General features: G+C 39.6%; 1 protein-coding gene across 1 annotated transcript; it reads right to left on the reverse strand.

Moving 5' to 3' along the window:
* Positions 1-239: 239 nt before the first annotated feature.
* On the reverse strand, positions 240-9,894 carry LOC135874554 (transthyretin-like). The gene is made up of 4 exons (XM_065399428.1): positions 9,826-9,894; positions 7,649-7,779; positions 4,936-5,071; positions 240-362 (listed from the first exon to the last, which is right to left on the reverse strand). The coding sequence occupies exons 1-4, from the start codon at positions 9,892-9,894 to the stop codon at positions 240-242; spliced, it is 459 nt and encodes a 152-aa protein (XP_065255500.1).
* Positions 9,895-13,288: the final 3,394 nt, after the last annotated feature.

Raw genomic sequence — 13,288 nt, forward strand, 5'->3', positions numbered from 1 at the left:
AAAAAAAAAAAACATTTGAAAGAGTAACTGAAAACATTTTTAAGAAGAAACATTTATTGACTTTACCAGCATTAACACATTCACTAAATAAAAATCCATTGCGTAGCAGTTTGCTTCTGAGTTAGTGTTTGAAGATGAAAAATGTTATGTGAGTAATAAAACTGATTATTGCAGAATCATTCATTATAGGAAATCAATCTACAAATCTTAAATTGACCAATGTAGGAGAATTTGCATGGTTAATGTGTAGTTCCTAATTCCTTTGGTTCACTAACTACAGCTGTAGTTGAGTAGGAAAAGGGACTGATGAGAACAGCAATAGTATAATGACGATGACCAGAATCGTTAGCAGTGAATTCCACCTGGAGAAGAGAGAGAAAAAAACACTTGAGAGCTTGAAACATAGTTGTACATTTTTAAAGCCAGAAGGACCATTGTGATCATCTTATCTGGCCACTTGCATATCACAAGCCATAGAATTTACCCACATTAATTCCTGCTTGAACCAGAGCAAATTTGTTAGAAAAAAGTCCAATCTTAATTTAAATCTTTCCAGTGATGGAGAATCCACCACAACCCTTCGTAACTAACCATTGGAACAACTTACCCTCACTGTTTAAAAACTTGCTCCTTATTTCTTGTCTAAATTTGTGTAGCTTCAACTTCCAGTCATTGGATCGTGTTATAACTTTATCTGCTGAATTTGAAGAGCCCTCTATTATTTTTTTCCCCCATGTAGGTATTTGTGGACTGTGATCAACTCACCCCTTAATCTTCTCTTTGATAGGCTAAATAGATTGAGATCCATATGTTTATCACTATAAGACACGTTTTACAATCCTTTAATCATGGCTCTTCTCTGAACCCTTTCTAACTTATCAATATCCTTCTTGAAGTGTGGCACAGTATTTCAGTAGCATTGCACCAGTGCCAAACATATAGGTAATATACCCTCTCTGCTCCTCAAGATTCCCTTGCTTATACATCTACGGATCTCATTAGCCCTTTTGGCCTCAGTGTTGCATTGGGAGCTTATGTTCAGCTAATTCTCCACCATGACCCTCCAGCCCTTTTTAGAATCACCGTTTCCCAAGGTAGAGTGCCCCATCCTGTAATTATGGCCTGTATTCTTTGTTTATTAAATCTGGCTGTACTGAAACATAGTGTGTTTGCATCCAACTTATCAAGTGATCCAGATGGCTCTGTATCTGTGACCTGTCCTCTTCATTACTTGCCAGTCCCCAAATAACAAGCTGTGCCTCAAAACTATTGTATACATTTAACCTCAAGTTTTAATTTTGGAAGCATGCATATTCTTGTCTAATATTTTGATGAAAATTTTCTGTCACTGTTTTTACATTTTGTTAATTATATAAAGCTAGTAAAATATGTGCATGACCTTATAAATCAGTGTTGTTACAGTACAGACACAGCATTTGTTTGATGTGCTTTTTGACCGTGAGGTATTGTTGACCATTTGTGAACCCTACTAGGGATAGATGTTTGTTCTCTCTTTGCTCTCAGCAGACTCTAAGGTTATGTAACACAGCATGCTGGCCCTTCTATTATTGGGACTAACCTTGTAACTGAAAAAAGGTGATTACAGAACTATATCATATGAAATCTGGGCTCAGTGAGAGATGGAGGGGAAGGATGTCTTTAGATAGGAGGGAGAGGAATCATGGAGAAGGATTAGTCAGAGAAACTAAGCTAGTGAGTAAAGCTTTGTGGAAAGACAGAAACCCTGGAGAGGGGTAAACTGGCAAAAGAGGAGACCTGGAGCAATGCAGTGGAGGTGTGGGAGTGTGGCCGGAGTTAACACTTGTACTTATTTAGGGCCGCCTCAGAAGGAGGTTCAACAGAAAGTGGAAGCAACCTCTTTCCCTTCACACAGCCTCATGTCCTTCGTAAGGAGCTGCTTAGCCGTGGGTATGGGCAAAGGAATTGTCAACACCACCACTGTAAGTGTGTATCCTTGTGTCAACAAGGAAAAAGGGCTACTGAGTCCATGGAGGGCAGTTGAAGATTACCAAGCCTGGAGAGAGCTGGAAGACTGCTTTGTTACTTGAAAATGAGAGAATTTTTTCTAAGATTTGGCAGGATGGTTAAACCTCAGATTACCCCTTCTACCATGGAGACTGCAGACCACTAGCTGAAGAGGGGAAACTGAGGCACCAACACCGGAAAGGTAAGCCCATTACAGGGTAATAGATGACAATTACTTGTCTGTATTGATGCTTCCTTTGTGTTGTGTTCCATTCAATGTATAACACAGGGAGGATATTTAGTCATAACTGCTGTGCCATCAGGATGCAGATGATCAACTTTTTATGAGGTACTTCAGGCTTGGACCAGGTTAATTGGCTTTTCTAGCATCTATCCAAGATACAGGTTGGATGATAGTAAGTTGGTCAATCCAGATAAAACAGAGATAATATTGGTACATTGGGGAAAACAACCAAGGAAATGGCAGAGGTTAGTATCAGTTCTTTTGAGCAAGTTTGTTTTTTCCTGTCTTTTGTCCTTGAAGTCTGAAACTTAAGGTATTACTAGATCATTCGTCATCCAGAAGTAGCCAAAGAGCAGCAGAAGCTAAGAGTGCATTTACATGGGGTGAGAGGGTGAAGATTTTCATTTAAAACAGTTTGTCTTTCTGTTGTGTGCAGTATGTAAACCTTCTAAGCATTTAGGAGTGGAAAAATGAACAATTAAGGGATGGAAGGTAAGCATTCAAATCTGTGGACAGTTCACACAAGCTCTTAAGTGTATGTACACATGAAAAGCAAATTTAGCTCTATTCCCTGAATTCCTTTCCAGACTCTGCTTATAGGCCAGAAACCCTCTTAAACCCAACTGCCCTAGATTGTATTCATTTCTAGTACAGACTAGTTTTACATACCACCGTCTACTCACTACATATAACCAGTTCATCTACCCATTTTAAACCAGACACCAAAAATCTTGCTATCTCCTCTCCACATGTGGACCAATGACTCAATGCTCCCTTATTTCAGATAACCATGATCATTGAGAGTCCAGCATAGCGTTCATTCTGAATGTGCAGTTCCAAAAGAACAATGTTCTCTCCATTATTCCACAGTGAACCAGAAAATACAAACTAACCCAACCATCCTCCCTATACAGATTTAAAACTTCATACTTTTCCTGCTAATATTCACCCTCTTGTGAGTCAGACACAACTTCCAACTTCATCCAATCCATTCTGTATATTTAAGCTGCATACCTCAAAATATTCCGTTAATCACACCAGGCTAATATCTTATTTGTCTGGTACATGTACATTAAGAGATTGTATGAACTGCAGATGGGATTTTCAACAGGCCCTAAGTGACTTGGCATAAGTCCCATTGACTTTTAATGTCCCAACCTCTGAATGTAGTTAAGTATTTATCTATTTTCCCTTAATTGATTATTTTTATTCTATACTTTAAATATTTAGCTACATTGGACATAGTCATAGCCTTATCTTAAAGTTTTAATTGTGTATATCTTTAAGAAGTGATCAATGAAGACTCAAGGTCCTCTGTACAGTCTCCAGCACTAACATCTCTCCTGAAAAACTCCTAAGCTTCACATGACAGGGTTGCTGGCACCGGAAACTCATATTGCTTACATAAATCATGATTCCTGCAAAGTTCCCAGCTCCTGACAGGTTTCATTCTGCAAGGTCTCTAGCTACCCTGCTTTCCTTGCCCTCTATAGTACTGTATGTTCTGTGGATTCCTAATTTACTGGTGTCTTGCACTGCCCTGTCAAGCTTAGGAATTATCTACAAAGTTCCTATTTCTCATCTATTCTCCTTGCCATACATAGACTTTATGATATATACACCTCTATTCCAAACAGTTAGGTTTTGGAAATAATATTTTAATTAGCCCATTCTGTTGATTTCAATTATATTTAACTGTAAAGTTAAATTTTAGAGTCAAGTTCTTTTTACAATTAAGGGGACGCCAAAAAGTTTAACCCCTGTGAAAATGTTGAAATTGTCACTTTTTAAACATTTCCAGGTTTGGTTTCAACCAAATACCACAACTGCTTTATACTGTGGGCCTTAAGTAGCTAAGGGATTGTTTCTCTCTTCATATTGTACCCAGCTGTAGAAATAATTTGGGATGGTCAAACTGATAGCTGCAAGATGTTTGTTTGTTGGCTGCTGGTAAAGTGTTTTCAGTGGAGGGTCCTCCACTCTGGAACTTAACATCCCCTCCTCCCCAAACCTTGATGCAACAGAGAAGGCTGGAGATTTTCAGAACAGTTTTCAAAACTGATGTATTCAGGATTTCTTGGGGAGGGGAATGAACTGAAAAAGAACTTAGCTTGAAATATTGTTAATATTAAACCATCTTATTTATCTAGACTTTTTCAATAACTGTGTTGCATGCAGGTAGAGCATTGGGTCAACTTTTCTTTAAAAATCTAAATAAAATCAATTGCATATGAAGCTGCTGTACTGCTACCACTGTGTGGCAAACATCACTAACAAAAGCATTAGTGATGGGCCAAGGAAAATATGGAACCCTCCTTCCCCACTAGACTGAGGGAGAAATAGCCCTGCTATTCTTCTTCCACAGGTACCCCCCAAAACCTAGGAAGGACCGCTGGGTGGCTGCAAAAGTCGGGGGGGGGGGAGGGGAAAGTCCCTAGATGAGAAACAAGTCTAGGAGCCTGCTGAGAGAAAATGGGAGGCTAGTTCTGGGGTATTTGGTGTGTGGAAATTCCTGTGGAGCTTTGAGTTTGCAAATTTGAACTGCTCAGTGAACCTGAAGGTGTTAGTTCATGGCAAAGCCTTTGAAACTGGAGAGCAATAAATGGACAGAGTTATTAATTAAACCCTATACAGTTAACACAGCCTTGTTCTGTGCAATTATAGGTCCTTTTAAAATGTGAAATAGAAATATAATGAATACTCACATCAGCATGTTCATGGAATGGGTTAAGGCCAAGTCCCTTCCAGTAAGTGACTGTGTCAAACTCAATCCTGTATAACCCTGTTACAAATTGTTTCTCGGTTGTAAGCTCATGGATCTCACCATATTCATTGGTTTTTCTGTATGAGAGCAAGATAATATACATTTATTTTTGTGTTCAGATGTCTGAAAGAAAGAGGCAAATATAGCATTGAACTACAATGACATTCTGTAGCCAGACATCTGGGAAAATGCTGACTGGTCATCTGAAATAACTTGTTCCTCTCTGTACTGTGGCGGCCTCACAAAGTCTGTCCTTGCATCTAGATTTTCCATGCATACCACAAAGTATGTCTGGGCTGTAGAAGCTTCTTTATTGTTACTGCTGCAAAGATTGGAGGTGAGCCAAAAGAAACCTGGCATGGGTGTTCACTGTTTCCTGATAAGGCTGTCGGGCCGAGCCCAGAGTTGTTTAAATGTGACTTCAGAGCCAGCAGGGGGCACACAAGAAAAACTCACCGCTGGCCTAAGAGTGCATAACTCTCATGATGTTTTAATAAACACATTTAAACTAGTGGTTGTTTACTCTATTATTTATTAATACTTCACATAAGGTTGTTCCTAATTCTTTTTCTTTTTAGGAGAATATTTTGTTCTGGTTTATTTACAAGAACACTCTTTGTTTATAATTTATTTGAATTACACTGAGGTTGCCATAGGTTTGACCAAGAGTATAGACTTATGAAATCTTATTAGTCCATTGAGTTGTTTGACCTTCACAAGCAGATAGGTTTGTTTAAATTAGTCTATCAGGACATTAGTATTGTCTAGAAACTGCAGAGCTTTAATTGCTAGCCAATGTGGGGATGTGGAGCCTGTATTGAATTTTGTCTCCTGGCTTAATGTAGCTCCTCTAGAAACACTCTATTTCCACTTAATCAGTCCTATAGTGTAGGAACTAGTGATCGGATATCAGTGGATAGTATGATGCTTGTATTTTATGTTAGTGTTTCAATAATCTCCATCCATTGTTTAAAGTTCTGAATGCTGAGACTCAGTCTCTAAATGTCTGTTGTATTTTTTCATTACAATAAAAGGCAAACACTAATCAGTACATCAACTGACACATTTGAGTCTCTCATTTGTTTTAGTATAAGACAAGGAAATTCAGCACTTAATGATAAACCATCTAGGAACTTGTTAAATCACAGATGCCATTTTCATATTTTACTAGAATGCTTTCAAGCCTGTTCTTAGGATTTTTCCTGATTGATTAAAATGTTTGTCTACTTTTTCTTTATCCTACATTGATCACTGTTAAGCAACTCTCCGTTTACTTAACAAACTTTCTCAACTAAACCCCGATAACTCTTTTAGCTAAAAGTACAGTGATGGGCTAGAATGAGCTTCTGAGACTCCTTTGTTAAAATTCCACTACCACACTGAAGTGAGTGTGGAAGTAATTTCTCTGTCTCTAATTAAGTTCAAGTACTTACTGGGCTCTGCATTATCATCTCTGCCAAATAGAACTAATAAAATTACCACTGCATGTTCTTTGCATCAGATCTCAGGTTTTTTTTAAAATACCCTCGGAAACTGACCTTAGAGCATCCAATTCTCCCCCCCACCTACACCCACACAATGTTTTCACACACACCTGCCCACACATTCCACCTCCCAATTGCACTTTATTGTGTATATTACCAGTATAGTCAATATGTTTTTTAGCAATAAGTATACATATCTCAAGCAGCAGCATATGCTTTAAGCTGTTTACCACGTGCTCTTGCTTCCTTCTCTGGGTATGAGGGCACATTTTGGTTTAAATGGGAAAACATATGGCTAGATTTTCCATTCCCTCACCCCTACTCAGTGTGATCATATGCAGCCCTGGGCCATTAGGTTTGTCAGAGGCTAACTCTTTAAACAATGTATTGGCACCTTCTAATAATTGGAGCACCACCACTATAAGAATTCCTTTGTGTAATAATATTGGAGAACTTGCATACAGTTTTGATGTAGGCTCATTATTGGTCTGAGGCTGGGATCCCATTAGTGGTGGATTCCTGCAGTGTGACGACTTTAACTATCCACTTTCTGAAATGATCCAGGCTATTGTAGGCTACTTGACAGAGGATAATGGTTTCCCTAGACTTTCTCCTGGAAGTTGCTATCCTATCTTGAAACAATATTTTTATGCTCCAGTGCAGCCAGAATTCTTAACTAGAGTTTTAAACTTCAAACAGATTAGAAGTCTTCTGACTAGGCCATATTATATTATGAAGAAATTGGTGGGCATTCATTCTCTGACAACATGCTAGAGCAGAGGTGGACTTCATACTAAGAATTGATGTGTTGCTTGTAGCCATAAAGTGAAGTGTCATGAAGAGGGAAGAGTCAAAGAGCAATTGAAGGAAGAAAAGTTTTCTATACCACATTTCATGCTGCCTGTGAGTTACCTCCCTTGTGTTTACAATTTTTTCAAACCATCCAGGAGTCAGTCTGCTAGCTTTGCAGCTATAATTATTTAGAAGAAGAGACCCACACACTCTGTAAATATTTGGTGTAGGCATAAATTACCTTATTACTTCTCAGATTGTAACTAATGACATTATACATATGTTTTTAAGATGAATGCATGTAAAAGGTGAGTTTTCTAATCTTTGGCCTCTTTCAATGCCTCCCTCGCCCCCTTCTCATTGTATTATATGACTTACCCTGAACTTAAGAGCTGCCAGGTCCCATCATCAGCCTTTTTATATAATTTAATTGGTACACTGGAAGCTGCACTTCCTCTGACTGCATCTAGAATTTTCACAATAAGAGGGTGCTTGGAATCATGAGAGCCCTGCATGTAGGGAAAAGAGAGATGTAATTCTTGTATGGCAAATTATATAGGAGTGATGGGCCATGATAAAGCATGTCCTTTAGAAATTGCATTTTTTAGAATTAGAGGGTATCACATTTTCATATACCAACTACACAAGTTTACTGTATAATACAAAAATTTAGCCTGCAGGATCAGAGGGAGGGAGCATATGCTGCACCCTACAAAGGGGTGCACTCATGTGCACTGAGAACCTGTCCTCAGAGACAGAATGCCTCTCCACACTTGGTTCTGGGGAGATGCAGTTCTGACTAGCATCCAGTGCAGAGTTGTTGCTAACTGGCACAACCAAGCCCACAGATGACAGAATAAAAATTTAATCCTGGAAGCGGGGAGTGGATGGTTTGGAATCCAGCAGCCTGATCTCCTTGTTTTAGTGTGGGGGCTAGAGGAGTCAGGAGAGGCTTCACGGTGGTCACATTATCCCATTCCTCCCTTCGTTCAACTGTGGCAAGCCATGCACATGTGCTCTCTCTCGCTATCATAACCCCATTATGGGCCAGACTGTGGTCAGCCCTTGAGCAAGTGTGCACGGGTGAGAAAGGTATAAGAAGCTTCCCCTGCACAAAGCCTGCAACAATTATATTCCATGTGCTCGTTAGATCAGTGACTGCTTCCTCCCTGAGAAGCCAGCAACCCCAGAGGGAATGAGGATAAAACAGGACCATGCCCCTCCCATAACCCCTTAAGTAAAAAAGAAACTAGAACTCTATAGTAGCTGCTGGTTAGTGATAATTACCGAGTGTTTAACCATCATTGGTTTCAAAAATCAGGTTTCAGTTTCTGATTTTTTTAAAAAAAGAAAGGTTCTTATTTAAAAATTGTAATAATTTAAACTGTGTGACCCCTTCCCTCACCTGTAATCCCTTCTGGGGACCCATGACAATCTACCTCACCTCTGGGGATTCTGCCACATAGCCTGAGAAAAGCTCATCTATTAATCTAACAAACTGAAATAAACTCTGTGCCCCTGCTTGACTTTCTCACTCCCCCCTCTCACCCACCCCAATTTCTAGGATGAAGAGCCTCCTGCCTGCTGAGGTTTCTGATGTTATCAGTGGGGCAGATTGTAGCAGGAGTGGTTAACTTCTATGGATAAAGGAGTTTCTGAGCCATCATCTCAGAAGCTTTGTCAGGGTGTGGAGGGCAGGATAAGCAAAACCTGTTTTTCTCCACACCAAAATCATATGGACTAGCTTCTCCAAACATCAGAAGTTGCCCTGTGGAGCAGAGTGGGAGTACAAGGGCAATGCTGCTGGGGGAGATCAACAGGCTACACAGTGTGTGGATCTCCCACATTTTTCAGAGCCACATGAGTGCCACCAGAAGTGAGAGGAGGGGAAAGGGGGCTTTAGACTTGGTCCCAGGCCTCTTTCAGAGCAGTGGATGTGGCAATCCATTCCAACTACAGAATGGTGATGGGGAGACCTAGAGCAATAAAGGAAGAGTGGATAGAGAAGAGACCAGGCACCACTTCATTTCCCTTCTCTGCTGAGGTTGCAGCAAGAACCATTACAGAAGGAATTAGCAGGTGAGTCAGTAGGCAGCAGTTGGCAGGCCTGCTGGGAGATGAATTCTCATGTCATATATCCACCCAAACACTACTGCCCATTGAGATGTTGTTCAGCTGATGATGGCTTTGATGTCTTGTGAGGGAAGGAGTTGCTTCTCCACAGTCTCCCAAAGCTGAAACATATTTGGTAGGGAAGGTTCTTTTTAATGGCTGTTGAAATTGTCCTGATAGCAGGTGCTACCTCCTATTACAGCCTATCTACTGCTTTCATCAACATAAATAACTACAGCAAATGGGGGAAGCACTTTTTTTGTAGAAATAAGAAAAGAGGTAGGAGAGTGCAGGGCCAACACACAATATACAATTAAAATAAATGTAATAAAATAGACTGATTTGTCTTTCACTTATTCCAATTCTCATCATTTTAAAAAAGAAAGATGAGGTAGGTTACGTCGATCACATGTAAAAGTCCACCTCAATATCGAAACACTTACCAATGGCGCAGCTTCAGAGAAAAACACCAGTCCAGCTAAGAAAACAAGGAGCAAAGAACGAAAGGCCATTCTGCTTGCAGTTTGAGAGTCTCAGTGTCAGCAACTAGAAACTGATGGGATTTGGGATTTTATACCCAATCCCTTCAAATTAGGCTTCTTATCAAATGCTGTATGACTTCAAAGCTGCTGATTCTGATTGTTTACTTAGTAAATAGTAAGAGAATAAGTAACCCACACAAACATGAACCTTGCCTGTGGAGATTAGTCTGCTGCATTATCTGTAAAATAACTAGGATCACTTTTTTGTGTCGCTGATCCTCTGATTACAATTACTTTATTGTAAATGGCCTATTCCCTCCATGTTTCCTGTTCTGTTTTACGTTGTGTTTGAAGATGTGCTGTACTGTATGTGGTCTTGACAATGTGTGAGAAAGTAGATTTTCCTTCTCTCTTGCACAATGATATACTTTTAATTTTTAGTATGGATTTCATTCTTGTCATAGCATGGAAAATATTCTCATCCATAGAATCAGCAACCTCTCAGTTTATCTGATGAAAACTGTCACCCCTTCTCGTTCTTTGTTGAAAGCAGTACTGAAATCAGTGTGGACCACTCCATCCTCTTAGACTGTCTTTGCAGACTTCTGCAACTGTGTCTGACCACCTTCTGTGATGCTTCCACTTGCCTATCTCTCATCCATGCCCCATGGGTGCAAATGGCTTTTGGACATCTAACTGCCTGTTTTCAGGGTACAGTCAAATTCTGATCTAAATACTGTCATTTATTCCTGCAGTAAATTTATGGCCAAAATTAATTGCCCATGGAAAGCTGCCCCATAAAATTGGAAGTTATTTCTTTTAATTTGGTGCTTTATCTTGTAACCTTAATTGTCACTGTACACTTGTGATCAGCTGGATTATTTTTTTAATACAGTCATTGCCATATCTTCATAGGAGTCTTTATGTAAGCTCTACCTACTCCCCCAGCACCACCTAATCTCCCAACCATGCCATCAGTAAACATCAATCACCCAGGCCATCTAGCACCCACACTGGGTGGGAAAATAGCCAACAGCGCCCCCTGAGGAGAATCTAACCCCTCCAGAAGTCTCCTAAACACTCTCCCCCCGGCATCATCCTACACCTTATCAGTTCCCACCATCACAACAGCCGTGGTTTCTTGCTTTAACCCCAACAGATTGTGGGATGTGGCCACAAAGGATTGTGGGACTGGGGTCGGGACAAGAACATGTGATGAGTTTGAGAGTCCTGGATGGAGAACTTTTTTTTAAAAAAAAGCTTTGCTTCATACAGTGCCCTGAAATAAGGACTTGGTTTTTGTGGTCTTTGTTTTTAACACATGTATTCAGTCGTCAATTGTTAAACCTAGAGTTGGGTGGATAACTGAATGTGATTAGGTAAGCACATTTTGTTGTCTGTATGCAGTTATTATTGTCAAATAAATATGTAGTTATTGTGTGTAGCTATAGCAAGTGCAAACATACTGTTTTTCAAGCTTCAGTGCGAATAAGATTTACAAAAACTGGATACCTTTGAAACATATTCCATTGAAACAGTGCCAAATGAAAATATTTTCCTTATGTTTATAAGAGTTGTGTAACAAGGCCAGAGTCCAGAAATCAGGGAAATCCAAACAGTTAATTGTTGCTGCAGTACTTATGTAATTTATTAATTCACTTGGTATCCATTCTTCTGAACAAGCTCTCGATTTAAAGAATTTAAACTATAAGGTCACTAACAAATGAGCACTGATTTATTTTTGAGGTACTATGTCATTAGCTGCCCGTAGAGTCACTGCAATCCCACTAGAACAAAACATATTCAGTCCAACAGACTAATCCACCAGTCTAGACAAATGATTGCCCTCCCTTCCCCTCCAAAAAATCAATTTCTCCATGACTTCAACTGAATCACACACAATCAGTCTGCATTTTAACCCATGCTGACTTTAGAAGATTTCTTATGAGTTGTTATGCAGATAACTTTGTTAAAAAGTTATGCCTCTGTCTTAGCACTTCCCCTTTAAGCTCAGGTGAACAGATAGTACTTGATCTATAGAGCGATTTTGTGTCCATTTGATGTTGTGACTGATGGTGAAATCCTGCAGAGTCTTTTTCCATATGAGGTCCGGATTGAACTAACATAAAGTTCCATAGAACTCTAGCTAGAAATCTTCAAATGACCAAGTTTGGGTATAAGTTCACAGTGCCATCAAAGGGGGCCACCCGGGGTACTTTCTTGTTTCAAATAGGGACAACCCTTCTTTCATTATATCTACTTCCAGCTGAACTTGGCAAGTGCAGAGATGTTTGAGAAGATTTACAAACGGCATATGTTAACTGAATTCTGTCAAATGTTTGTATGCATTTAGCATTTTGAACAAAAGTTCATGATAATGAACTTTATAATAAAGTAAAAGAAGCAGCGAGAGACGAAAAGGCATCCTTTAAAAAGTGGAAGTTAAATCCTAGTGAGGAAAATAGAAAGGAGCATAAACTCTGGCAAATGAAGTGTAAAGATATAAAATATAATAAGGCCAAAAAAGAATTTGCAGAACAGCTAGCCAAAGACTCAAAACATAATAGCAAATATTTTTAAGTACATCAGAAGCAGGAAGCCTGCTAAACAACCAGTGGGGACACTGGACAATCGAGATGCTAAAGGAGCACTCAAGGATGATAAGGACATTGCGTAAAAACTAAATTAATTCTTTGCATTGGTCTTCACAGCTGAGGATGAGAGGGAGATTCCCAAACCTGAGCCATTCTTTTTAGGTGACAAATCTAAGGAACTGTCCCAAATTGAGGTGTCATTAGAGGAGGTTTTGGAACAAATTGATAAACGAAACAGTAATAAGTTACCAGGACCAGATGGTATTCACCCGAGTGTTCTGAAGGAACTCAAATGTGAAATTGCAGTACTACTAACTGTAGTTTGTAACCTATCATTTAAATCACTTTCTGTACCAAATGACTGGAGGATAGCTAATGTCACGCCAATTTTTTTAAAAGGGCTCCAGAGGTGATCCCGGCAATTACAGGCCAGTAAGCCTGATCTCAGTACCGGGCAAACTGGTTGAAACTGTAGTAAAGAACAAAATTGTCAGACACGTAGATGAACATAATTTGTTGGGGTAGAGTCAACATGATTTTTGTAAAGGGAAATCATATCTCACCAATCTACGAGAATTCTTTGAGAGGGTCAACAAGCATGTGGACCAGGGGGATCCAGTGGATATAGTGTACTTAGATTTTCAGAAAGCCTTTAACAAGGTCCCTCATCAAAGGTTCTTAAGCAAAGTAAGCTGTCATGGGTTAAGAGGGAAGGTCCTTTCATGGATTGGTAACTGGTTAAAAGATAGGAAACAAAGGGTAGGAATAAATGGTCAGTTTTCAGAATGGAGAGAAGTAAATAGTGGTGTCCCCCAGGGGTCGGTACTGGG

This window comes from Emys orbicularis, chromosome 2, assembly GCF_028017835.1.
Source record: "Emys orbicularis isolate rEmyOrb1 chromosome 2, rEmyOrb1.hap1, whole genome shotgun sequence".
NCBI classification, from domain to species: Eukaryota; Metazoa; Chordata; order Testudines; family Emydidae; genus Emys; species Emys orbicularis.

What these genes read in the sequence shown, in the direction of transcription:
- LOC135874554 (XM_065399428.1), bottom strand. Translation starts at nt 9,894, where the DNA reads ATGGCCTTTCGTTCTTTGCTCCTTGTTTTCTTAGCTGGACTGGTGTTT. An exon ending in TGGCAGCTCTTAAGTTCAGG is followed by an intron (nt 5,072 to 7,648) that starts GTAAGTCATATA and finishes GCTCTCATACAG; the next exon opens with AAAAACCAATGAATATGGTG. An exon ending in CATTCCATGAACATGCTGAT is followed by an intron (nt 363 to 4,935) that starts GTGAGTATTCAT and finishes TCTCTTCTCCAG; the next exon opens with GTGGAATTCACTGCTAACGA.